We start from the raw sequence: 24,444 nt of genomic DNA, 5'->3' as shown, positions 1-24,444 counted from the left end.
TTTACAAATTGTATGTCTTTATGTCGGTTAGAACCTCCAATTACATGTGTCAAGAGCAAGTCATTAATGCTTATTTTCTTCTGAACAGCAGGTCAAGGTATTAAAGTGGACATGTTGATGCAAAACAGATGGCCTATACTGACAGGTGTAGTTCACCCTGTGATGCAGTTAGGACTATGCAGGAACCATAAGATCGTGAAGTTTGTGGCATAGGAAGACTGTTCTACACAGAGTGGCTGCCACCAGCCGTCCTATATTGTAGCAGCAGAGGGCGCTCGTAGTCCAGAGTCGCTGGCGGTGTGGCTCAGCAGGTGCGCACCACTGGGCCCGCCAGATTCTGCGCGACTGCTGTCGGTGGCAAACGGAAACTTGTAACTCTATTGCCACCTTAACGCCTGTGAAGTGGTACTGATACGTGATATGGCAATACTGATAAGCGGGTTCATACTGCCAAGTTTTTTTTACAAATTTGGATCGATTTTGTAATCACTGAAATAACATCACATACCCCCTCAACTCACCAAGTTTCATTTTGTTTCCTCCCCCTCCTTCACTTTTTTTTTTATTTAGCAAGGAGTCTGATGTCCTTCTGCCTTGATGTTGCAAAGACAGTGGGTGAACAACAAAACACAACACAGTTAAGATTAAAGTGAACTTAGACAATATTTTTCAGACGGCCGGTAAAAGCGACCATATGCAACAATGAGAACTTAAGGGGGTGAAGTCTCTTCTCTCGTTCCCTGCCTCCCTCTAACATACTCTTCGGCTGCGCGATTACTCCGTACACGACCAGCAAGTTCATTATAGTATTATTAGATTCGCTGAGAGACAGTCGAGTCACCTCTGTGGTTAAGTCGCTCTATCGCCGCAGCGTGGCTTCTTCGAGCGGCGCCTAACGCGGACGGCCAGAGCGACGAGGTGGAGCCAGCCAGTCGCCGGCCGGGCTCTTATCTCTGCCCCGCTAGCCTTTCGCCGTCCGCCCCCGCCGCCCCCGCCACCGCAGCCGCTGTTTACTTAATTTGTTCTCATTTGTCGCCTGACGAGACCGCGGCCAGGGCTGCCCCCGGGCCTGCCCCGGCGTCGCGACGGCCCGGCGCCGCTGCCCACCAGGCAGCGAGTCTTCCCCGCCAGACAGCCGACTCTGCTGACAGGGCGCACAAAGGGGAGCACACACAATTTCGGCGTATCTCACTGCGACACACCACTATTCCAGTGTTTACTATTTTAGTCTGCTATAGTTGAGTCGCGGATCTGGTAATATAAAAGAAGGCGGGGACGGACTATTGTGTTGCCAGTACAGATGGAGAAGCAGAGGAACTCAGTAACCTCGAACGTGAACTATAGACCGATTAAAATTACTTGATTGTTGACACTTCACGTGTTATAGTTGGTTTCCTCCAATCAGAGGGTTCAACATCACGGCCGAAACTTTCGCCGCTGCCAGACAGCGTCAACAACTACGAAGGTTGAAACTTCCTGACAGATTAAAACTGTGTGCCGGACCGAGACTCTACCTCGGGACCTTTACCTTTCGCGGGCAAGTGCTCTACCAACTGAGCTACCCAAGCACGACTCACGTCCCGTCCCCACTGTTGTGTTGGCAGAAGAGCCAACACCGTGTTACTGGTGGGGGCCGAAATGCACGCGTTTTAGCTCACGCAGGCTGGCGTGAGGAGGGAAGGACTCTACAGACGTGAGGTCTGGAACACGACAAGGAATTAGAATTCAGAAAGCGGACGTAATTAGTTTGATACTTAACTTTAATCCATTAATGATGAGCATCGCTCTTGACGGTACATGATTCACAATATTATCTGTTCAGAATACATTCTATGAAGATAGTAATTATAGTAACTGAATATGGCGCCTTGTTCGGTCGTAGCAAATGACGTAGCTGACGGCTATGCTAAACTGTCGTCTCTGCAAATGAGAGCGTATGTAGACAGTGAACCATCGCTGGCAAAGTCGGCTATACAACTGGGGCGAGTGCTAGGAAGTCTCCAGACTAGACCTGGCGTATGGCGGCGCTCGGTCTGCAATCACTGATAGTGGCGATACGCGGGTCCGACGTATACTAACGGATCGCGGCCGATTTAAAGGCTACCACCTAGCAAGTGTGGTGTCTGGCGGTGACACCACACCCACAGCTTTACTTCTGCCAGTACCTCGTCTCCTACCTTCCAAACTTTACAGAAGCTCTCCTGCGAACTTTGCAGAACTAGCACTCCTGAAAGGTAGGAGACGACGTACTGGCAGAAGTAAAGCTGTGAGGACGGGGCGTGAGTCGTGCTTGGGTAGCTCAGATGGTAGAGCACTTGCCCGCGAAAGGCAAAGGTCCCGAGTTCGAGTCTCGGTGCGGCATACAGTTTTAATCTGCCAGGAAGTTTCATATCAGCGCACACTCCGCTTCAGAGTGAAAATCTCATTCTGAATTACGAAGGTTGGCCAGAATGCAACGCACCCCTTTTTTCTCAGCCAAAAACAATGCTACGAATGCGAAACGTTACGTATGTATTATTAGACATCCCCCGAGCGAACGCACCAAGATTGCGTCACTTCCGACAGATAGCGTGGCTGCAGGACAGTTTCGAAATGGCATCTGGAGGTGACGTACATTACAAGCAACGTGCCGTCATTGAATTTCTCACTGCAGAGAAAGAAACTGTGAGTAATATTCACAAAGCTCGCCCGGTTAGCCGCGCGGTCTAACGCACGGCTTTCCGGATAGGGAAGGAGCGCCTCGTCCCCGGCACGAATCCACCTGACGGACTTGTGTCGAGGTCTGGGGAGCCGGCCAGTCTACGGATGGTTTTTAGACGGTTTTCCATCTGCCTCGGCGAATGCGGGCTGGTTCCCCATATTCCGCCTCAGCTACACTACGTCGGCGATTGCTGCTCAAACAAGTTCTCCACGTACGCATACACCACCATTACTGTGTCCACCGGGGGCCGAAACGAACAGTAAACCTGAAAGAGTGGTTCAGTGTGGGGCGGCGGAGGGGTGAAGTGGACTGCGGTTGTCGTCGCGGGGTTTTGGACCACTGCGGCTGCAGCGGAGACGGAGCCCCTCCGTCGTTTCTAGGGCCCCGGTTAACATGCAATACAGTACATACAATATTCGCAAACGCTTGTGCAGAGTTTATGAAGCATCTGCTGTTGACAGAAGTACAGTTAGTCGCTAGGCATGGAGGGTGACGTCATCAGAAGGCGGTTCCGCGGAGCTCCACGATATGCAGCGGTCGGGGAGACCACCCACCACTGTCACATCTGACATGTTGCAGCGAGCTGATGTTGTCATTCGCGATGACAGACGCATTACGACTCGGCAGTTGGCGCTGCGTCTGTGAATCAGCAAAAGGAAGTGTGGATCCAATTATCCGCACTCTTGGATATTCAAAAGTATGTGTACCGACAGAGTAAACACGCTGGAGGAAAACCACAGAACAGGATGGAGATTACGTGGAAAAATGGGGTGTGTAGATAAAACACCACTCTTTCGTGCATGTAATTCGCATTATGTTCAATACAGAATTGTAGAAGAAAAAAATGTGGTGCATCACTTTCTGGGCAATCCTCGTAGTTCACTTCTAACTCTTTACCCGGCTTTCTTTCTTAATGTGTTAGGATCCCGAATCCTGGGTCTGGCGCTTTTATTTCGTACTTCATCATGCACGATAACCGGACCAAAAACAACACACACACACACACACACACACACACACACACACACACACACACACACACAGCGATATTAACAAAGTACACACGTTACATAAACTGGACTAACTAAACACTACTGGATCCTCTCGCACAAGATGTGATTTAGCGTCATTTATACCGTCATTATAATGACAGCGGTCGGCTTACATTAAATATGCTTCAAACGGCATGTTTGAAGGCTGTCAAGTAATCTTTACGAATGGGATATCAGTGTCATAAATACAAGAGGTTTTGTAGTGTAATCGCATAGAGTACTGGTGAAACATCCCCTTGAATAATTATGAATGACTGTGCTCGCAAACTTCTGCTTTATTTGATACAAAGACAGCTGAGTAAAACAAAGTGCTCAGACAGTTCTCTCATTACTTATTCTGATCATCACTAAACTGACCCACAATATTTTTTAGCGCAACGCAATTTGACTTTCAATAACCCCAACAAAAGAATTCTTTCTTTCGCTTACGCCATAGCCCCGCAGCGATCGCAGGGTCGGCGTGGTTACAACGGATTTGGCAGTGTTAGTGTTAGGGATGGCTGGATGCCATCCTGCCGCCACCTCGTACCCCCCAGGACAGGATCAGTGTGCCCCAAATGTCTGTGTATAGTGGAAATAGTGAAATAGTGCGGACGTGTTTCAAATGTCTGCGACGCTTGTAACTGAGGTGGAACGTGGGACCAGCCCGGTATTCACCTAGCGGGATGTGGAAAACCGCTTAAAAACCACATCCAGGCTGGCCGGCACACCGGCCCTCGTCGTTAATCCGCCGGGCGGATTCGATCCGGGGCCGGCGCGCCAACCCGAGTCCAGGAAGCAGCGCGTTAGCGCGCTGGGCTACCCTGACGGGTAATCCCTACAAAAGAACGGCCCTGACTAACAATTACCTATACCTTTCGTGAATCACTTACCTCACAAAAATCTTCGTTACTCGAACTACTGCAATACAGAGGGCGCCGATACTGCCAGCTAAATAAAATATCCTATGTACTGAAGGCACTAACTACTGATAGGCATAGTTAGCAAATGAAAGTTTTTGATAGAGAACAACCAATGTATTTACCTTAATAGTGGTTCAAATGGCTCTGAGCACTATGGGACTTAACTTCTGAGGTCATCAGTCCCCTAGAACTTAGAACTACTTAAACCTAACTAACCTAAGGACATCACACACATCCATGTCAGAGGCTGGATTCGAACCTGCGACCGCAGCGGTCGCGCAGTTCCAGATTGTAGCGCTTAGAACCGCTCGGCCACTCCGGCCGGCCCTTAATAGTGTTCAGAAGTCACCATAGGAGTATATCTATCAATTCATGACATCTCTCTTTACAAATTTCCTTTTTCTGGCGGACACACGTCCAGATCGTTCGCTTATAGTAACTTCTCAAAACCGGAATCTCTCTCTCCACATCCACCACTGCTGGGGGCTCACCTCCAACTCCGCAAAGCTACGCGCTGTTCCCATCCAACTGCCCAACAGTACACAAGCGAATATTCCAACAATGAGTCCAACCAGCCACGCACACTGCACACAGCACAGTCAGTGATTTTCATACCGAGCGCCACGTGGCGATACCAACATAAAAACCTGAACAGCCTACTCACATTGGTAAGAAGCTCCATGGTTCAAAAATCGTCAAATGCAACATTCTTTTTTATTTTTCTAAATCTAATCGAAAGACCTTGATTATCATTCTTATTATCCCATTTTCGTAATACCTCGCGGATGGTGCTTCCAACAGTGCTCCACGTTACACATTATCAACATTTGTGAAGTGACCCGTCGCGTTTGTGTAGCGCCTATAACCGACCGGTAGCTGGCAGCGGATGTGGCAACACCATAGCGGCGCGTGACATACGTCAACTATCATGTAATTTTAATCGGAATATAGTCATTGGATGCCACCTGAGAAACAAATCCTTCATGGGCATCTCAATCCTTCTAAAGCCCCCGAAGTCGAATGTTGGCGATGCGAGACCGCAAAGCGGAAACGCGAAGGAACAACCGCAGGTAAACCAAGTCGAACCAGATCTTATGTACTGACGGACAGGGACGTCGAACTTTCGGACGCTGGTTGTACAAAATCGCATCCAATCAGCGGAAGGAATCGCTAGCGAGCGCTACCAGCAGTCCAGCTAACGCAGTGACTATGCGTAGTCTGGCCGTTTCCCACCCTCTTGTTGCCCCAAGTAGGTTTATTACTGTTTGGAATAAGCTACTAACTTGGTCGGCCGATCACATATTCACAGTACTTGCCACGTTCAGATAGTGGCGCTCTGCAGCGAGCGACAGGGACAGTCGAATTTAAATAACTATTTCTGTTCAAAAATGGTTCAAATGTCTCTGAGCACTATTGGACTTAACATCGGAGGTCATCAGTCCCCTTGTCTTAGAAACACTTAAACCTAACTAACCTAAAGACATCACACACATCCATGCCCGAGGCAGGATTCGAACCTGCGACCGTAGCAGCAACGCGGTTCCGGACTGAAGCGCCTAGAGCCGCTCGGCCACAACGGCCGGCTTAGTTCTGTAAGTAATAAAAATACTCATCCTTTTTGTTGCTCTTCTTTGTTATGTATTGATGACTCTTTGCTCATTTCTTTTCTGTGGTTTATCTTTCTATAATCGTCTAAACGATAATCGGGTTAATTTTTCAATAATAGTATGAAATCTGGCGGACTTCCTGCAGAATCACACATATATTTTCAGTCAATTCACTTGAATAAAACACACATAACTCCTTTTAGTCCTCGTGCTTCGAACTCTTACAACCAACAGCACCAAAGAACGAAGATTTACCTCTAACGATAAGCAGCACAGAAATTACTATAATTTATCGACCTATTTGTGCAAAACATTCTTTGGAACGTACATTTCATAAATAAAATATTATTAATTGTCTATCTTTTTAGAGAAGTCCATAATTATCGTTGTAATTACATTAAGTATTTATAAGCGTTGACATTTAAACATTTTCGCATAGCTATGCAGTAGTACACTACTGGCCATTAAAATTGCTGCACAAAGAAGAAATGCACATGATAAACGGGTATTCATTGGACAAATATATTATACTACAACTGACATGTGATTACGTTTTCACGCAGTTTGGGTGCATAGATCCTGAGAAATCAGTACCCACAACAACCACCTCCGGCCGTAATAACGGCCTTGATACGCCTGGGCAGCAAATAGTGACTGGCGTATTGTGACGAGCCAGTTGCTCGGTCACCATTGACCAGACGTTTTCAGTTGGTGAGAGATCTGGAGAATGTCCTGGCCAGGGCAGCAGTCGAACATTTTCTGTATCCAGAAAGACCCGTACAGGTCCTACAACATTCGGTCGTGCATTATTCTGCTGAAATGTAGGGTTTTCCAGGGATCGAATGAGGGGTAGAGCCACGGGTCGTAACACATCTGAAATGTAACGTCCACTGTTCAAAGTGTCGTCATTGCGAACAAGAGGTGACCGAGACGTGTAACCAATGGCACCCCATACCATCATGCCGGGTGATACGGCAGTATGGCGATGACGAATACACGCTTCCAATGTGCGTTCACCGCGATGTCGAGAAACACGGATGCGACCATCATGATGCTGTAAACAGAATCTGGATTCATCCGAAAAAATGACGTTTTTCCATTCGTGCACCCAGGTTCGTCGTTGAGTACACCATCGCAGGCGCTCCTGTCTGTGATGCAGCGTCAAGGGTAACCGCAGCCATGGTCTCCGAGCTGATAGTCCATGCTGCTGCAAACGTCGTCTAACTGTTCGTGCAGATGGTTGTTGTCTTGCAAACGTCCCCATCTGTTGACTCAGGGATCGAGACGTGGCTGCACGATCCGTTACAGCCATGCGGATAAGATGCCTGTCATCTCGACTGTTAGTGATACGAAGCCGTTGGGATCCAGCACGGGGTTCCGTATTACCCTCCTGAAGCCACCGAGTCCATATTCTGCTAACAGTCATTGCCTCATTGGATCTCGAGCAAGGCGAGCAGCAATGTCGCGATACGATAAACCGCAATTGCGATAGGCTACAATCCGACCTTTACCAAAGTCGGAAACGCGATGGTACACATTTCTCCTCCTTACACGAGGCATCACAACAACGTTTCACCAGGCAACGCCTGTCAGCTGCTGTTTGTGTAGGTGAAATCGGTTGGAAACTTTCCTCATGTAAGCACGTTGTAGGTGTCGCCACCGGATCCAACCTAGTGTGAATACTCTGAAAAGCTAATCACTTGCATTTCACAGCATCTTCTTCCCGTCGGTCAAATTTCGGGTCTGTAGCACGTCATCTTCATGGTGTAGCAATTTTAATGGCCAGTAGTGTAGATTTTCGGTTTATATGGGTTCGGTGCGGTATCGTTCACTTCATATGACCCAAGATCGGTTAGCACATTCATCTGACCGTATTCAGTTTTATTACAGTTGGGAGTTAAAAAGAACAGGGTACAATGGTCGAGGAGTTCCTCATAAGCGACGCATTTCTCTCGTCAGTAGTAAGCAACGCTTGAGGTGCAGTAAGGAGCAATACCACTGGATAGGTTTTGGCTATCAGATGGAAGCGCTGGGTTTGGTTCATTCCTGGAAACGTTATCTGCCGTCGTGTGTGGTGCCAACAGTGAAGTACGGAGATGGTGGTTGTGTTACAGTATGGAGTTGTTTTTCGTAGTTAGGGTCTGGTCCCCTGATTGCCCATAGAAAAACGCTAATTACCGAGCGAGGTAGCGCAGCGGTTAGCACACTGGACTCGCATTCGGGAGGACGGCGGTTCAATCCCGCGTCTGGCCATCCTGATTTAGGTTTTGCGTGATTTCCCTAAATCGCTTCAGGCAAATGCCGGGATGGTTCCTTTGACAGGGCACGGCCGACTTTCTTCCCCATCCTTCCCTAATCCAATGAGACCGATGACCTCGCTGTTTGGTGTCTTTCCCCCAAATCAATCCAATCTAATCCAAAAACGCTAGTTGCCGAAGGGTGTTAAGACATCTTAGTGAATTGTGTACGGCGTACAGTGAAGAAACACTTCCGAGATGAAGACTGTCTGCACCGGCAAGGCAATCCACCCTGCGATAAAGCAGCATCTTTAAGTCGATGGCTGATGGACAATCCCGCCAAGAGTCCTGACCTAACCCAGCAGGACACCATTTGGATGATTTAGATTGTCAACTTCGCTCCAAGTCCAGTGTCCAACATCACTTTCAACTCTGGTTTCAGCTACTGAGGAAGGATGCCACGTTATTCCTCCACAGGCAACAGAGTCCAAGCCGTCTAAAGGCGAATGGTGGACACATCCCATATTAAAGTCCATTAACAGGCGTCCGGATACTTTCGATCAAACAGTGTAAAGCTAACACCGTTGTAAGGCATCCACACTATATTTGGATTAAGTGTTAGTTCTATAGATTAAATTCGTTCGTTTTTTTCGTTTGGTGTCGTTTTATTTTGGTATCGGACTCTTGATTATGACAGCATTGGTGAACGGCTCTATTCCCAAGGTGCACATATCACGGTAACAGAGTCTCAGCAATAGGGTCTCTAATCGTGCTCCTGCAAGACACGCCCAACGCTCCTCCACGTAACCAACTCAGCAATGTATAAACTTTGTGAAAAGGTCTCTTGCAATCAGAAACAGTTTATATTAAACACTGAATTTATTATGCTTTTACGTAATAGAAAGCGTTGTTACGATGTCAAAAGTTCATTCACAACACATTAGCATTCACACGATTTAATAACTTCACACCGAATTAGCCACTACTTTGCAGATTCCGCTCGATCGTCGTGAAATATCTATCTTGTTTCCTTGAACCGACCGTTATTACTTTCCCCACTTACTTGTCACACTGCGATGCGCGACTGCGCACAACCTGCTCGCCGACGACCATCACCGCAGGCTCGCCCAGACTAGACAGGTATCAAGTCAATCCGCTGCTACTCTGTAATGATGAGACATCCCCGCGCACTTGGGCGCGGACCGGCAAAGATGAGAAAGGGTGAGATTCGATATGTAGGAACTGTATCGATGTCTGTACCCCAACACCGTCTAAGGCCGCCTCTGACGTTAATAATGGCCTCCATTCGGTGAGGTATGCCAGATACAGTTAGATAACGTAGAGCTTCCAAACTGCGAGAATGTTGATTACTGCGTTACACTCGCTTTTCCAAATAGTCTGAGTGTCGTACGGTGTCTGAGTGTCAGGCAGACGACGAAAGCCTGTGAACATGGATGTTCTGTTACAGCAAAAGACGGAAATGTCCGCAAAACACTCATCATGGACATATACAGGAAACGGCAGTGCTTAACCGAAATAAACATTCTAGTTCATCTTCACGGTAACCTGAGCAACTGGATCCAAGTCAATGTGCGGAAAAGACCCTCAGAAAACAGACGGCCACCTCCGGCCTGAACTACAATCTCCACATGCTGCGGGTTAACCGCCACATGGTCCTGTCGATGCACTCGATGATTTGTATCATTTAAAAAAACACAAAATTGTGACTCGTGTCAGCCAATGTTCAGTTTGTATGCTGCTTGACGCATCGACGACGTGCAGCTATACATAATGTAGGTACCCGGCTCCAAATTTTGATTGCAAACCAGGGATGTGCCAGCCGTGGCCTGCACGCGGCCCAAAGCAGGTAACAACGTGGCCGAAGTGAGCATCTATCACACGACCGGAAAAAAATATCCATAAAATTACGTTTATGTAAGGTTATGATATTTTCAGTCTCAAAATCAATCGGCACATGATACTATTTTCTCTCTCCCCCCACTCCTCTCCCTCTCCCTCTCTCTCTCTCTCTCTCTCTCTCTCTCTCTCTCTCTCTCTGTTAGTTGGTTGATGGTTGATTTGGGGGAGGAGACCAAACAGCGAGGTCATCGGTTCCATCGGATTAGGGAAGGATGGGGGAAGGGAGACTGACGTGCCATTTCAGAGGAACCATTCCGGCATTTGTCTGAAGCGATTTAGGTTGAAATGGTTCAAATGGCTCTAAGTACTATGGGACTTAACATCTGAGGTCATCAGTCCCCTAGACTTAGAACTACCTAAACCTAACTAACCTAAGGACATCAGACACATCCACGCCCGAGGCAGGATTCGAACCTGGGACCGTAGCAGCTGCGTGATTCCGGACTGAAGCGCCTAGAACCACTCGACCACAGCGGCCGGCAGCGATTTACGGAAATCACGGAAAACCTAAATCAGGATGACCGGACGCGGGTTTGAACCGTCGTCCTCCCGAATGCGAGTCCAATGTGCTAATCACTGCGCCACCTCACTCGGTCTTTCTCTCTTTCCTCATCGTTTATTGTTAGTAGTATTACGTATGTTATGTAAGGTCCATACGTACTCACTTCTTCCAGTGCGACCCAGGTAAGCTAAAAGATTTGTCACCCCTGCCTTAGACGATTTAGGAACATCAAAAAATGGTTCAAATGGCTCTGAGCACTATGGGACTTAACTTCTGAGGTCATCAGTCCCCTAGAACTTAGAACTACTTAAACCTAACTAACCTAAGGACATTACACGCATTCATGCTCGAGGCAGGATTCGAACCTACGACCGTAGCAGTCGCGCGGTTCCAGACTGTAGCGCCTAGAACCGCTTGGCCACTCCGGCCGGTGATTTAGGAACATCAAAAAAACCTAAATCAAAGGTATCAATGGGGTGGGGTGGGTGGGGGGGGGGGAGAGTGCCGAAAAGTATCCTCCCCCCGAAAGGGAGTCCCCATAGTAGATACTGCCATAGCTGGCCTTGTCTACCAATCTACTGGGATGAGGAGTGTAAGAACACCGTCACAATTTCTCTTGCTTAAGCAGTCAGGGCGGGCTTACACTCCTAAAGGACTTGGACAGCGAGTCAGGAAGTCCAGAAGAAGTCGCTTGAGATGCTCTAGACGTTGCACACTCACTGGGCTGTACACAGAACAGCTTCTTTCGAGCCTTCTGCTTTGCCTGCACCAAATCCGCCCTGAGGCACTTCCATACATGTTAATAAATCAAGAATGTTAAACATTCGGCCGAGGTGTCCGGTCAGGGACCTCACAAATTGTTCTGCCCGGTGTCTTGGTCATGAATACAGACACTCTTCCAATACGAGCCATATGTAGGTATAAGCAATTCCAGGTAGAAGGCAGTTAATATTCAAAATGAGTAGCAGGCCATTGTCATCCGAGAGCTCACCGGCGAGGAAATTAAAAGCATCTTTAGCGTCGAAATGCCGCACAGGCAGAGGCAGTGAGGAGGCGGCAAGATGTCTGTGTTGCCGCTGCGGATGCTGTCCTTCCGGCACGGCGGGTCGCCTTCTCGGTACTTGTTTACATATCTTTATCGGTGGCCGCGGCGGTGGCGATACTCGCGAGCACGCGGTTTCATTCACGGGCGTCTTTCAATGGCCCAGCAGTCCGACAATGGCTGCGACCGGCTGTAGCGGCTCAGCTGCAGCGGCAGGGACAGGCGAAGGGAAGCGGCGAGCCCGGCCCTTTTGTCCTGCCGCCTGGACGACGTCCGCTGCGGCTCCTTATGAAGACGTCCTTTTGATTTAAGTGATTATTCAGCAGCGTGGCACCCGAGGACATCGTGGAATGCTCATCCCATGAGTCATTGGAAGGCCTACGTTGTGGTCGGTGTGGTACTTCCCCTCAAAACATATTACTTTTTTTTTTTCAAAAACTTCCATTGAAAGAAAACAATATTCAGTTCCACAAATTCTTGAACAGTCACCAACCCAACTACAATAATTTATGAGATACGCAGATATTAATTTATTGAATGAAGTCCTAGTATACAGCACGCAGAATGACGTTGCTAACTTCGGTGATGAAGCAAGACGTATAACTGTGTACGTGACACACAGTCGTGTATTCGACTTGGAAGGTCTTTCACATTTATGGTACTATCCTGAATAACTGGAGCCCTGGCTGGACATGTTTGTTTTTACTGCCTCAGTGTCTTCAACGTCAGCGTCTCCATTGGGTGATCCAGTGGGCTATTGGTCGTCTGCTTGGGGTTGTGAACACTGGCGTCCTTCGTGCACGGAAGTGCTGAGTGGCTTTTTCGTTACCCAGATAGGGATGTAGGAACCCCTTAATGTGTGTGGTTAAAGATAATTTGGCTGTCCTAATCTTATTCCCGCGGTGGCTACAGTAAAGTTGGTTTCTGTATTTAATAGGAGCTCAGCTTTTTGACAAGTTATAATAAGTTTTATTAACTATGTTCATAAATGTGGTTAGCTGTTTGTGAAAAGCACGTGTCTACACGTACGCCATGTTTGAAGCAATCTTTCCCGTCCGCCATTTTATCGGTAGTCGATGGCATTATCTCCTGTGTCACGTCGACTTGAAGTTGACTTTGACTAACTTCAAATAGCCCTTGCCGGCTTTAATTCTTGCTGTAAAAATAATATATTTATAAAAACTATCAAAAAATAAAAAATGGCCTTAACATCTTCAGTGCCACACTCTAATTATAAGCTATTTAAATGAAGTTTGGGAAGTACCAATGGTCTTACGGTCTGTTGAAAATAATCTCGCGCGGCTCTCCCTGTTGAAGTTTCGAGTCCTCCCTCGGGCATGGTTGTGTGTGTTCTCCTCAGCGTAAGTTAGTTTATGTTAGGCTAGGCAGTGCGTAAGCCGAAGGACCGGTAACCTCAGCAGTTTGGTCCCACTGGAACTTGACACAAATTTTTGTTGTTGAAAATGATCATTTATTTTGTTTCTAAAAATAGTAAACAGCTGTCACTGCTGTGTATACTGGTAGCAACAAGGGAAGTTTTAGTAGAAATGTGAATAAAACTTCAAGATGAATCAAAACATAGAAATTCTTCCATCCATCTGTGGCATGACTCAGCAAACCAGTGTTTAATAGTATTAGTTGAAAACAGCCTTGTTTGCAATTTTAGTTTTTTTTATTTATCAACTACGCGTTTCACCCTATTTAGGCATCTTCAGGCTGATCTTAATCTGGTATTTCTTAGGAAGATCCATTAGACAGTGTAGCTAAAGGCATCGTCGAGTACATCAAGCCAACATCCCCTTCGTTAACCTCAGTAAATACTTTCTAGATGGACGTGAGTGACTCCAAGACCTCCATAACACGTTCACTTTCACAGGAGCAAATAATAGGATAAGATGGGGCTTAAGTAGTTAGCATTATTTACTGAGGTTAACGAAGGGGTTTTGGCCTGATGTACTGACGATACTCTTTAGATACACTGTCTAGTAGATCGTCCTAACAAATACTAAATTAAGATCAGCCTGAAGATGCCTAAATAAGGTGAAACGCATAGTTGATAAATAAAAAACTAAAATTGCAACCAAGACTAACTAATACTGAATCAAAACATGTTCGTCCACCCACGATAATTTCTTGTTGCTAGCAAAATGAATGTAAATCAATGCATTTTGAGGAGGCTCCATCCGAAGATTGGGGACGAAACATCGAAATGCGTTGTAGTGAACTGGCGCAGAAATTCCGTATTTTTGTTTGTATTTTAAGGACAGACACGGCTTCAAACACCAGTGCGCTATGGACGAGAATATTGTTAAAAAAAGTATGTGTTGCAGGCAATTAACACAAATAATTCAGTAACAATAATGACTTACAAGCCAATTTGACAGTTAATTTCCACGATGTTTTACAGAAACTTCATTTTTCAATGTTTTCATTGGCATTTCGTTTTTACAGCGTTTTCATTGACACATGATTTTGCAACAACGTCACTGATCTTTACATAAAATAAGCTTAGTATACAGTCGTCTTACAGCTTCATCTCTCCGCTCAGAAGATTTAGATTTATATAAATGATATATACTGCAGATAAAATAATGCTTCAGGAGCAATTTTAGGCCTGTAAATTTCATATAATGCCTTTCTTCCCCAAATTCAGTTGCTGCAGAAGATGATCACTGTTTATAAATAAGGAGCTCCTCAGTAATTTTAGTAAACGGTTCTTGGGTGAGAAAATTTCACAAACTTTCGTAGGTAGTTATGTCTTAGTAAAATAAAAATGTATGGTCAGAACAAATTTTCTTAATTGTTGAGAATATTGTGTTGCTTTACCACTACCTTGAAGTTCTAAAAACTCCTTCACCAGATCTGTTACATTTTCACTATTTAACATATCACAAACAGAATTACGTAATCTTTTCTTCAAACCAGCAAATCAGGTTTCTGACTGCACTGTTGTTTTTCTGTGTCGTACATTCTTCAGTAGCACATTCTCTGGTTGTGCCCCGTCAAATTGTGCTTTCAGCTTTTTTTTGCACTTTGAATTTCACCATAAGATTACAATAATCAGCAGCTCGTGGTCGTGCGGTAGCGTTCTCGCTTCCCAGTCCCGGGTTCCCGGGTTCGATTCCCGGCGGGGTCAGGGATTTTCTCTGCCTCGTGATGACTGGGTGTTGTGTGATGTCCTTAGGTTAATTAGGTTTAAGTAGTTATAAGTTCTATGGGACTGTTGACCATAGATGTTAAGTCCCATAGCGCTCAGAGCCATTTGAACCAAGATTACAATAATAATTTTACTGCATAAAAAGCAGAACTTATCAGTATCCGTCGGTGTCTACAGACTTAATCAAAGCCGGGAATTGACGATCCAGATTTTAACTCAATGGGCTCCTCTTAATGTCCTGACCACCATGGAAATGGCGGCTGAGTTGGTTGCCCCAAGGAGCGCTGTAAGGCGTATATTAGCCACTCTGTGGTTTTTTTTCTCTTTGGGATCCGCACAGTTTTAAGGTTGCTCTAGCAGTCTATACTGACACTTTGGAGCGACAACCGGGGCCACATATCTACTGATTTTATTATTAATCATTGACAACCTACATATATTACTATGTTATGAGTCCCCAGTAGACTAGCTCTATTAAGGGACTATATGCTGGCTACCGGCTCCCAAGTAGTGGTCGCCGAAAGTCAGTCCATTCGGAGTAACTTCGTGTTGCCTGTGCTCCGTTTCAGATTGCTGCTCAGCAAGGCCAGATCTGTGATACGTAATTGTCCAATGAAGTGCCTGCGTTAGCAGGTGATTAACTGATTAATAACGGTAACTGTACTTATATTTAAACGCATTATGTAACCAGCGGAAAAAGGCTCCTATTAGAGAACAAAAAATGGGAGTATCTTCCTGTTTATTTAAAAGACTACAGCTGGAAAGTGGGTACCGCTTGCCTCATTCTACATTCTTCAGCAACTTTAATATTTCTCCCAAAAATTTTGACATGCAAAAATATTCGCGCTTTGTTAAACATGCAACTCACCTCAAACTCCCACAAGCTCCCCCTCAGACTCCCACAAGCTCCCGTAACTGTAACTCATTCCAACTAGCCCATTGCTGTAAGTCACGCATGACCATCCACTCCCAGTTACCCTTTCTCACTCACTCATTCAGCCCATCTCATTGTCATTGTCTCCTTGTGTCTCTCTGTCCTATCTCCTGTGTCACAGCCACAGTCCCCTTCCTTCTGTTCTACTACTGCAGTCTCTTCTCACTGTCACTGTCTCCATTTTGCTCTTTCTTAGTGCTAACATCTCATTCCTTCCTTCTTACTGCTACTGTCTTTTCTCGCTCTTTCTATGACACGACTGCTGTGTGCTATTTCCTAATATTTATTACTGTTCCATGTCTTTGCCACTGCCACTGTCTTCTTCTCTTTCAGCATAAAAATGAGCGAATATCTTCGCATGCCAAAATTTCGGAAATATTTTTAGACGTGCTGGGGAAAGTAGAGTGAGGCAGTTGGTACCTCACTTTTCAGTCAGAGTCTTCTAAATAAAAAAAGAACATAGTCGCATTTTTTGTGCTCCGAGAGAAGCATTTTTCCGCTGTTTCCCTTCTTTTCCCTGCTGGAGCACGGCATATAACTCATACGAAAAGAAATGTATTGGTCACTAAAATTTAGACAGTTATTTTCTTGAAATTTAAAGAACGCTTTAGACATCAGACCGCGGATTTTATATACAAAAAAAAGATGATAATGGAGACACTTTACAGCATATTTCTCTGTGCTACCTCTCTTTATAAATTACGCTTTCGTTTCACACAGGATTTTACGCACGTATTTTATTTCTACAAGAAGGATAACTCTGAATCCGCATGTTACGGAAACGGATAAAGATATCAAGAAAATTTTCAACGTTTTTCACCATCGGGATCTCATGAATACATAGTAAAAATTTCAGCCATTCAGTTTCTAAACTTTTTCTCGCTTACATACTTAGCGGCAAATATTTAACACATCAATTATTTTGTAAAGTAATCAGACGTTTGAAGCTATTTTATACAGAGTGGCGCACGAAATGTGTTACCATTTTGTTTTTGAATATAAATTTTATTGTCAGTACAATCTGAAAGGAGCATATACTACAATGAAGAGCCGTTCGTGGAGATTTGTTGTAACTCAGCACATGCTCAATATGTCCACAATTTCGTTTCCTAACTTCCTTCAAACGAACACTGAAGTTAGTGACTACCCTACGGCACACGTCTTCCGTAATTTCACTGCAAGCTTGAAAAATAAGTCTTTTGAGATTCATTAAATCACTGGACGTTTGTGGAAAAATTTTTCCTTTAGGTACCCCCAAAGAAGAAAGTCACATGGATTGAGGTCTGGGCTACTGGGGGGCCAATTTTGTCCGTCATTGAAGCGACCTGGAAACCTGAGTGAAATGATCCGCAATTCGAAACGCTAGTGTAAAAACTCCAACACAATGTTTGCAGTATGTGGCCTTGCTCCATCTTGCATGAATCACTGCGTACTGAAGGGAAAAGAAGTAGCAAGAAGTTGTGGAATAAAGCTATTTGGAAGCATGCTCAAATAACGCTCGCTGTTCACAGTTTCTTCAAAGAAAAAGGGTCCAATAAGTCCGTGACTGGAAATTGCTGCCCACGCTGTAATCCTTGGAGCACAATGTTGTCGTTCATGAAGCACTTGTGGGTTTTCAGTGGTCCAAAAGCGTACATTTTGTTTGTTAACCACACCGTCTAAATGAAAATGCGCCTCATCTGAAAACCAAACGTTGTTGAGAGTTTCTTCCCTATCCTCCGCCCACTGAGCAAACAGTAGTCTCTGCTGCTTGTGTTCTTCAGTGAGCTTCTGTGCACAGGTCATCTTGTATGGGTACATATGGAGGTAACTTTTAAGAATGCGTTGAACGGAGCGTCTGGGTATTCCCAGTTGCAATGTTGCCTTTCTACACGATTTCCGCCGGCCGGTGTGGCCGAGCGGTTCTAGGCGCTTCAGTCCGGAACGGCGCTGCTGCTACGGTCGCAGATTCGAATCCTACCTCGGGCATGGATGTGCGTGACGTCCTCAGGTAAGTTAGGTTTAAGTAGTTCTAAGGCTAGGGGACTGATGACCCATAGTACTTAGAGCCATTTGAACCATTTTACACCATTTCCAGGGACTTCTCTGTACAGCAACTCGTACCGCTTCAATATTCTCCGGCGAACAAACAGGCTTAGGCCGAGGTCGCTTCGCTTCCAATACTGTTCCCTCCTGTATAAATTTATCGTACAACCTGTGGATGGTCTTCTTGCAAGGGACCCATCGTGTGCTAAACTGTTGTCGAAAACGCCTCTGAGTCACAACAAGGCTTTTCGTTTCATGAAAATGTAACACAATTGCCGATCGTTGCTGTGTCGTCAGTCTTCCATTGTCAGACATTGCTGCTTACTAGTCTCCTAGCGGCAGTATCGTGAATTACACGTCACTTCGTAACTCATTTTTTTTTCCAAGCTGTGCTGGTACTGCTGTAGAGATCCCAGCGGGATATCTAATGTGCGTCGTAAATTGTGATAGAAACAATTGGTAACACATTTCGTGCGCCACCCTGTATATGGAAGTTTAGTTCCTCACATAATCGGTGTTTTACTGCCTTATTATAAAATACGGCTGCGAACCGTGGGCCACACCAATACTTCACTGGGACAGCATGTGGTCCACAGGCCGCAGTTTGACGACCACTGCTCTAGAGCGTAACTAGCACTCGGCGCTTCAAACGAATCCTACCTAGTCTTGTCACCTGTTGGTGCTCGTCTCGGTATCGTCAGCTGAGGATGATTTAGTGGTTTTTCCGACGTTTAGCCAGCGCTAGTGACTAGAAATGTGGAAGATTCATACTCTACTTCTAATGGCTAGAAGTATCAGGGTAAGTTTCACCACTTTTAGAATCCCGTTTAGTTTACACATTAAATGGAAACTGGTTATATGAAAATTGCATCCCGTGGAACTGGTGTCAAGGCGTTCCCGACCGTGGGCTTTGCGACCCGTGACGTCAGCATGGTGTTTCCGATCACTAATATTTTAGTCATGGGTTTTCCGACCGTCGAAGGAAGTCGCAACAGGCTCTACCGAATGTTTTGTAATAAGATTCCTTTACAGTTTATCCAACCTTAGGACACAGTACCCAAGCATGTTCAAATGTTTTTAATTATTATTTTCATTTTTTCCTATTTATTTCTATTTTTACCTTTTTTATTTCTTCCGCAGCAAATGATTAAACTTGTTGGCTTATTTTATGAATTTTAACTTCTCACTCAATTTTTAATAAGAAAGCCAGAGATTTTAAACATCTTCTTAAATCCCCCAAGTCTTTATTTAGTCTTATAATGTCTTAATCTTTTATCAAGATCCATCTACCTTTTCCTTCTTCTTTGAAGACGCCGACCAATGGAATCTTTTATTTTTAAATTTCAAATATAGCAATTACTGCTTATTCCTTAAGCATATTTTTCAGAAAGTGTACGTTTGGATGTGTTAGATTTATTTACGAGTTTAATATTCTACGCGAATCTTAAACTACATTCGTGATCCTGTGCCGCTCGTTGTAAACATTCCACATTTCAATTGGTATACTAGTACTCCATCCATTGATTGACTGTATAGTCTGCGAATCTCATGACCTTTTCTCCACTCTTCATTTACACTATTTGGTGAAAAATATGTCTCTGCAGCACATATGCGGCAAACCAATCGGATTTCTTGTCTATCCCTGTATTCTTCCGTTAATTCCAGTTCTTGTATTTTCTTCGTCTAACATTGGTAAAATGAAAACTTCAACAGGAATGGGATGTTCGGGGAACTCTGTTTTCATAGCTTTCATTGTAGGCATTTCAAAGCCTAGCTCTGCAGTTTTCGGTGACCAGCCATGTGTCTTATTTTTCAGCCCAGAAAAGTCTCTCATAAGACGTATTTTGACTTTCGTCTTGGAGCAAAGCAAATAAAACAGGAAATACGTTCGCCTCTTCTTCTGTGCTTCCGATATCAACGTGTATAGTGTAAAGTTGCTTGAATTGTTTCGAACAACTGTCAAATGTCTCTTCCATAAGACAGTTTTCACTTTCACATAAGATTTTCTCCGCTTGTTCACAACAGAACATCAGGACTCTTTCGTCAGGAACAGACCCATCGTCAATTTTCGAAAAACTTTTACCTGCATTTGATTAAAAATGTCTAAACTTCGGCGAATCCACGAATGGATCGTCCTAATAGCTTCCCTTGAGATAATGACTTCTTAAACCACTATCCTCGTCTGGCGCCGCAGCGAGGAACTGTGAGCCGGCCGCTGTGCCGGAGCGTTTCTAGGCTCTTCAGTCTGGAACCGCGCGACTGCTACGGTCGCAGGTTCGAATACTGCCTCGGGCATGGATGTGTGTGATGTGTTTAGTTAGGTTTAAGTAGTTCTAAGTTCTAGCGGACTGATGACCCCAGATGTTAAGTCCCGTGGTGCTCAGAGCCATTTGAACCATTTTGAGGAACTGTGCCGCCATGTCCGAGCTGCGTCAACGCCGCCATGTAGATGACCTGCAGCTGCTGCTGGAAGGAGAACTCCAGCAACAGTCTACATTAAATTCTACAATATCCCTAATTACGTACACTTATGGCACTGACTGTAATTGTTTTAACGTTTAAATTCTGTTTCACCTTATTTTATGGTGCACAATTCTTCCTGACCCAAAAAAAAAATCGTATTACGCATTGTCCTTTTATAATTCTTTCTGTTCGTTATTGCCTAAGTTATTTTATGACGCATGCTCCCTCCCTTCAAAGTATAACTACGTAATACACAATTTTGCAATGCTCATATATGTTCCATTTGGCAATACTGACAATGATGTGCAGAATCATATTTACAAAGCAAGTCTTCTACGTGTTTTGAAGCCACATATAGAGGTCGCGCGTATTATGCGCTAGGAGTGGTTGGAGAAGCTATTTATACGTTAGGCACATACATACTTGCATACTTCCCACACTTCAGTTAGTGTGATAACGCATCTGACATTACGTGTACCATACGCTGATCCACGCGTATGGACCATATTTTAATTTGCGTTTCTTTTAAAGCAAGATTTTGTCAAGTAGAAGAGATATGATTTTTAAATCCCATGTTTAAAAGTCCGTGTTTATGATCTCCAATGCAGTTTCTCAGTATCCGGTCATAATTAATAGTTTTGTGATTACGTCAGACAGCACATAGAATAAATTGTGATTGCTTCCGATTGTTGTTGTTTGTTGTGGTCTTCAGTTCTGAGACTGGTTTGATGCAGCTCTCCAGTAAAGCTGCATGCCCTCGGGAAAAATTACGGCTGTAGTTTCCCCTTGCTTTCAGCCGTTCGCAGTACCACAATAGTAAGGCCGTTTTGGTTAGTGTTACAGGGCCAAATCAGTCAATCATCCACACTGTTGCCCCTGCAACTACTGAAAATGCTGCTGCCCTTCTTCAGGAACCACACGTTTGTCTTGCCTCTCAGCAGATACCCCTCCGTTGTGGTTGCACCTACGGTACGGCTATCTGTATCGTTGAGGCACGCAAAAAAAAAAAAAAAATGGCATTATAGTTCCTGTACTAGCATCTCCATTCCTCTTTATCAGTAGATATTATAAAGTAAAACGTCATGTATTGGCCCTCGGCTCTTCTACGTAACAGAAAAGTTGCGGAATTTGGACAAGGGGATTTTTGGGCTTCCCTCAGTTTAGAGAGCACCTACAAAACTAGTCCCAAACTCAATGTTAACCATTTCTGAACTGTCGAAATCTTGCAGCGCTCCTACGAGCAAGGTCGGAGCTAATTTGGTCTGCCATTCCGTTCCTCTCACCTGCTACGGGCCGTCCAATGTGTACCTTGTGCGGAATATGGTTGTGGTTATGTTGCTATGGAATGTGTAGACCGAAAGTAACAAAAAATCAAATGGCTCTGAGCACTATGGGACTCAACTGCTGAGATCATTAGTCCCCTAGAACCTAGAACTAGTTAAACCTAACTAACCTAAGGACATCACACACATCCATGCCCGAGGCAGGATTCGAACCTGCGACCGTAGCGGTCTTGCGGTTCCAGACTGCAGCGCCTTTAACCGCACGACCACTTCGGCCGGCGCGAAAGTAACAGACAAGACATGCATTAGCATTTGCGAATATGGACAACCAGCAGCTATGTACTGGAATGACGAAACGAACATTTGTGCCGGACCGGGAATCGAATCGGATTTCCCGCTTACCGAGAGCGGTTGCCTCACCATTAGGCCCCCATGCACGACTCACGGTCAGATCCAAACCACCATACGCCGTCAAGCATGTGTCTCCTAACTTGACTCGTACATTCCTTATGTATATCCTCATACAAGGAATTCAAGCCTGTGTTGTTAAGAAGTACGATGGGCAAAGCTCCTTCGGACAAGCATGCACGATCGAAGGAAATTTGTACGGTACTCCCGGCCAAGATAGATTCGATATAGTATTCTTCAAGAAGAATACAATAGTTCCAATCCAGAAGAAAGCAGATGTTGACAGATGTGAAAATTACCGAACTATGTTTAATAAGCCACAGCTGCAAAATACTAACAAGAATTCTTTACAGACGAATGGAAAAACTGGTAGAAGCCGACCTTCGGGAAGATCAGTTTGGATTCCGAACAAATTTTGAAACACGTGAGGCAATACTGACCCTACGACTTATCTTAGAAAATAGATTAAGGAAAGGCAAACCTACGTTTCTAGCATTTGTAGACTTAGAGAAAGCATTTGACAATATTGACTGGAATACTCTCTTTCAAATTCTGAAGGTGGCAGGGGTAAAATACAGGAAGCAAAAGGCTATTTACAATTTGTACAGAAACCACGTGGCAATTATAAGAGTCGAGAGGCATGAAAGGGAAGCAGTGGTTGGGAAGGGAGTGATACAGGGTTGTAGCCTATGCCCGATGTTATTCAATCTGTATATTGAGCAAGCAGTAAAGGAAACAAAAGAAATATTCGGAGTAGGAATTAAAATCCATGGAGAAGAAATAAAAACTTTGAGGTTCGCCGATGACATTGTAATTCTGTCAGAGACAACAAAGGACCTGGAAGAGCAGCGGAACGGAATGGACAGTGTCTTGAAAGGAGGATATAAGATGAACATCAACAAAACCAAAACGGGGACAATGGAATGTAGTCGAAATAAATCGGGTGGACATTAGTCCTGTGTGTTGGTCTGGATAGATGTCTGCATATTACACATTACGACCCTCTTCAGTCAACAGACGAGGTTGGCCTGTCCCTTTACGATTCCACTTCACTATCACATCGGTAACAGTGGACCTAGGGATGGTTAGGAGTGTGGAAATCTCGCGTACAAACGTATGACACAATGACACCCAATCGTCTGACAACGTTCGAAGTTCGTGAGTTCCGCGGAGCGCCCCATTCTGTACTCTCACGATGTCTAATGACTACTGTGGTCATTGATATGGAGTGCCTGGTAGTAGGTGGCAGCACAATGCATTTAATATGAAAAACGTATGTTTTTCGGGTGGCCGGATACTTTTGATCACATTGTGTAGGTACACAGAACAAGCCTAAGTCCGACCGCCATCGTTTGTGACTTTAATTACAGCCTTGTAAGTGCTGGTTTCCTGAATCCAATGTTCCAATCTTGCAAAAATGGCGTGTGGTGGACAGGCCCGACCGGAAGTCGTTCGTGATACAGGCATTGTGCGAATCGAACATTTCGTCTACCTTCACCGTAGATGAGAAACACACCAGCGTTCTCGGAAGACATGTGCTCTGCCATTCTGTAATGCACCGTTTTTCTCGACCATTAAGAACCACTGATGTACATGCGCTTCAGTTCGCTGGGTGACATGATGCCACACCAACCTTTGTCAATGCTTATTGCCTTCCATCGTTCAAAGCTGTTTGTCTTCCAAGCGGCGCATTTCCGGACATGTGTTTATTATCACCTATTGCTGTCATGAGCCTACTCCAAGCCGGCCAGAGTGGCCGTGCGGTTCTAGGCGCTACAGTCTGGAACCGCGAGACCGCTACGGTCGCAGGTTCGAATCCTGCCTCGGGCATGGATGTGTGTGATGTCCTTAGGTTAGTTAGGTTTAAGTAGTTCTAAGTTCTAGGGGACTGATGACCTCAGCAGTTGAGTCCCATAGTGCTCAGAGCCATTTGAACCATTTGAGCCTACTCCACAACACCTATAACTGTGTTATAGCAATTCTGAATCAGCCTATATACAGGGTGTCCCAGCTATCTTGACTACCTTAAATAACTGTTTGTCCAGATGCAAATCACAAAATGTTTCAAGCAAATGTTCTTTAGCCGTCAGGGGGACATCAATCAGCACGATCGCCATCGTTGTAGCTTTTTTTTTTTGCAAAGATATGATCAGCGGTATGACTTTTTTAAATGACACCCTGTGTTTTTTATTCGGTAATTCATGTCTTCTC

General features: G+C 45.0%; 1 protein-coding gene across 1 annotated transcript in view; it reads right to left on the bottom strand.

The window, feature by feature from the left end:
* Window positions 1-961: 961 nt before the first annotated feature.
* The window catches only part of LOC124788498 (ESX-1 secretion-associated protein EspB-like), a 43,887-nt gene continuing 20,404 nt past the window's right edge, over window positions 962-24,444 (bottom strand). The window contains exon 3 of the mRNA XM_047255768.1: window positions 962-1,141. Within this exon, the coding sequence (XP_047111724.1) occupies window positions 962-1,141 (180 nt within the window). The remainder of the gene's footprint in view (window positions 1,142-24,444) is intronic.

This window comes from Schistocerca piceifrons, chromosome 3, assembly GCF_021461385.2.
Source record: "Schistocerca piceifrons isolate TAMUIC-IGC-003096 chromosome 3, iqSchPice1.1, whole genome shotgun sequence".
NCBI lineage: Eukaryota > Metazoa > Arthropoda > Insecta > Orthoptera > Acrididae > Schistocerca > Schistocerca piceifrons.
Note: the sequence above shows the minus strand (reverse complement) of the source record. Positions and strands in the feature narration are given on the sequence as shown.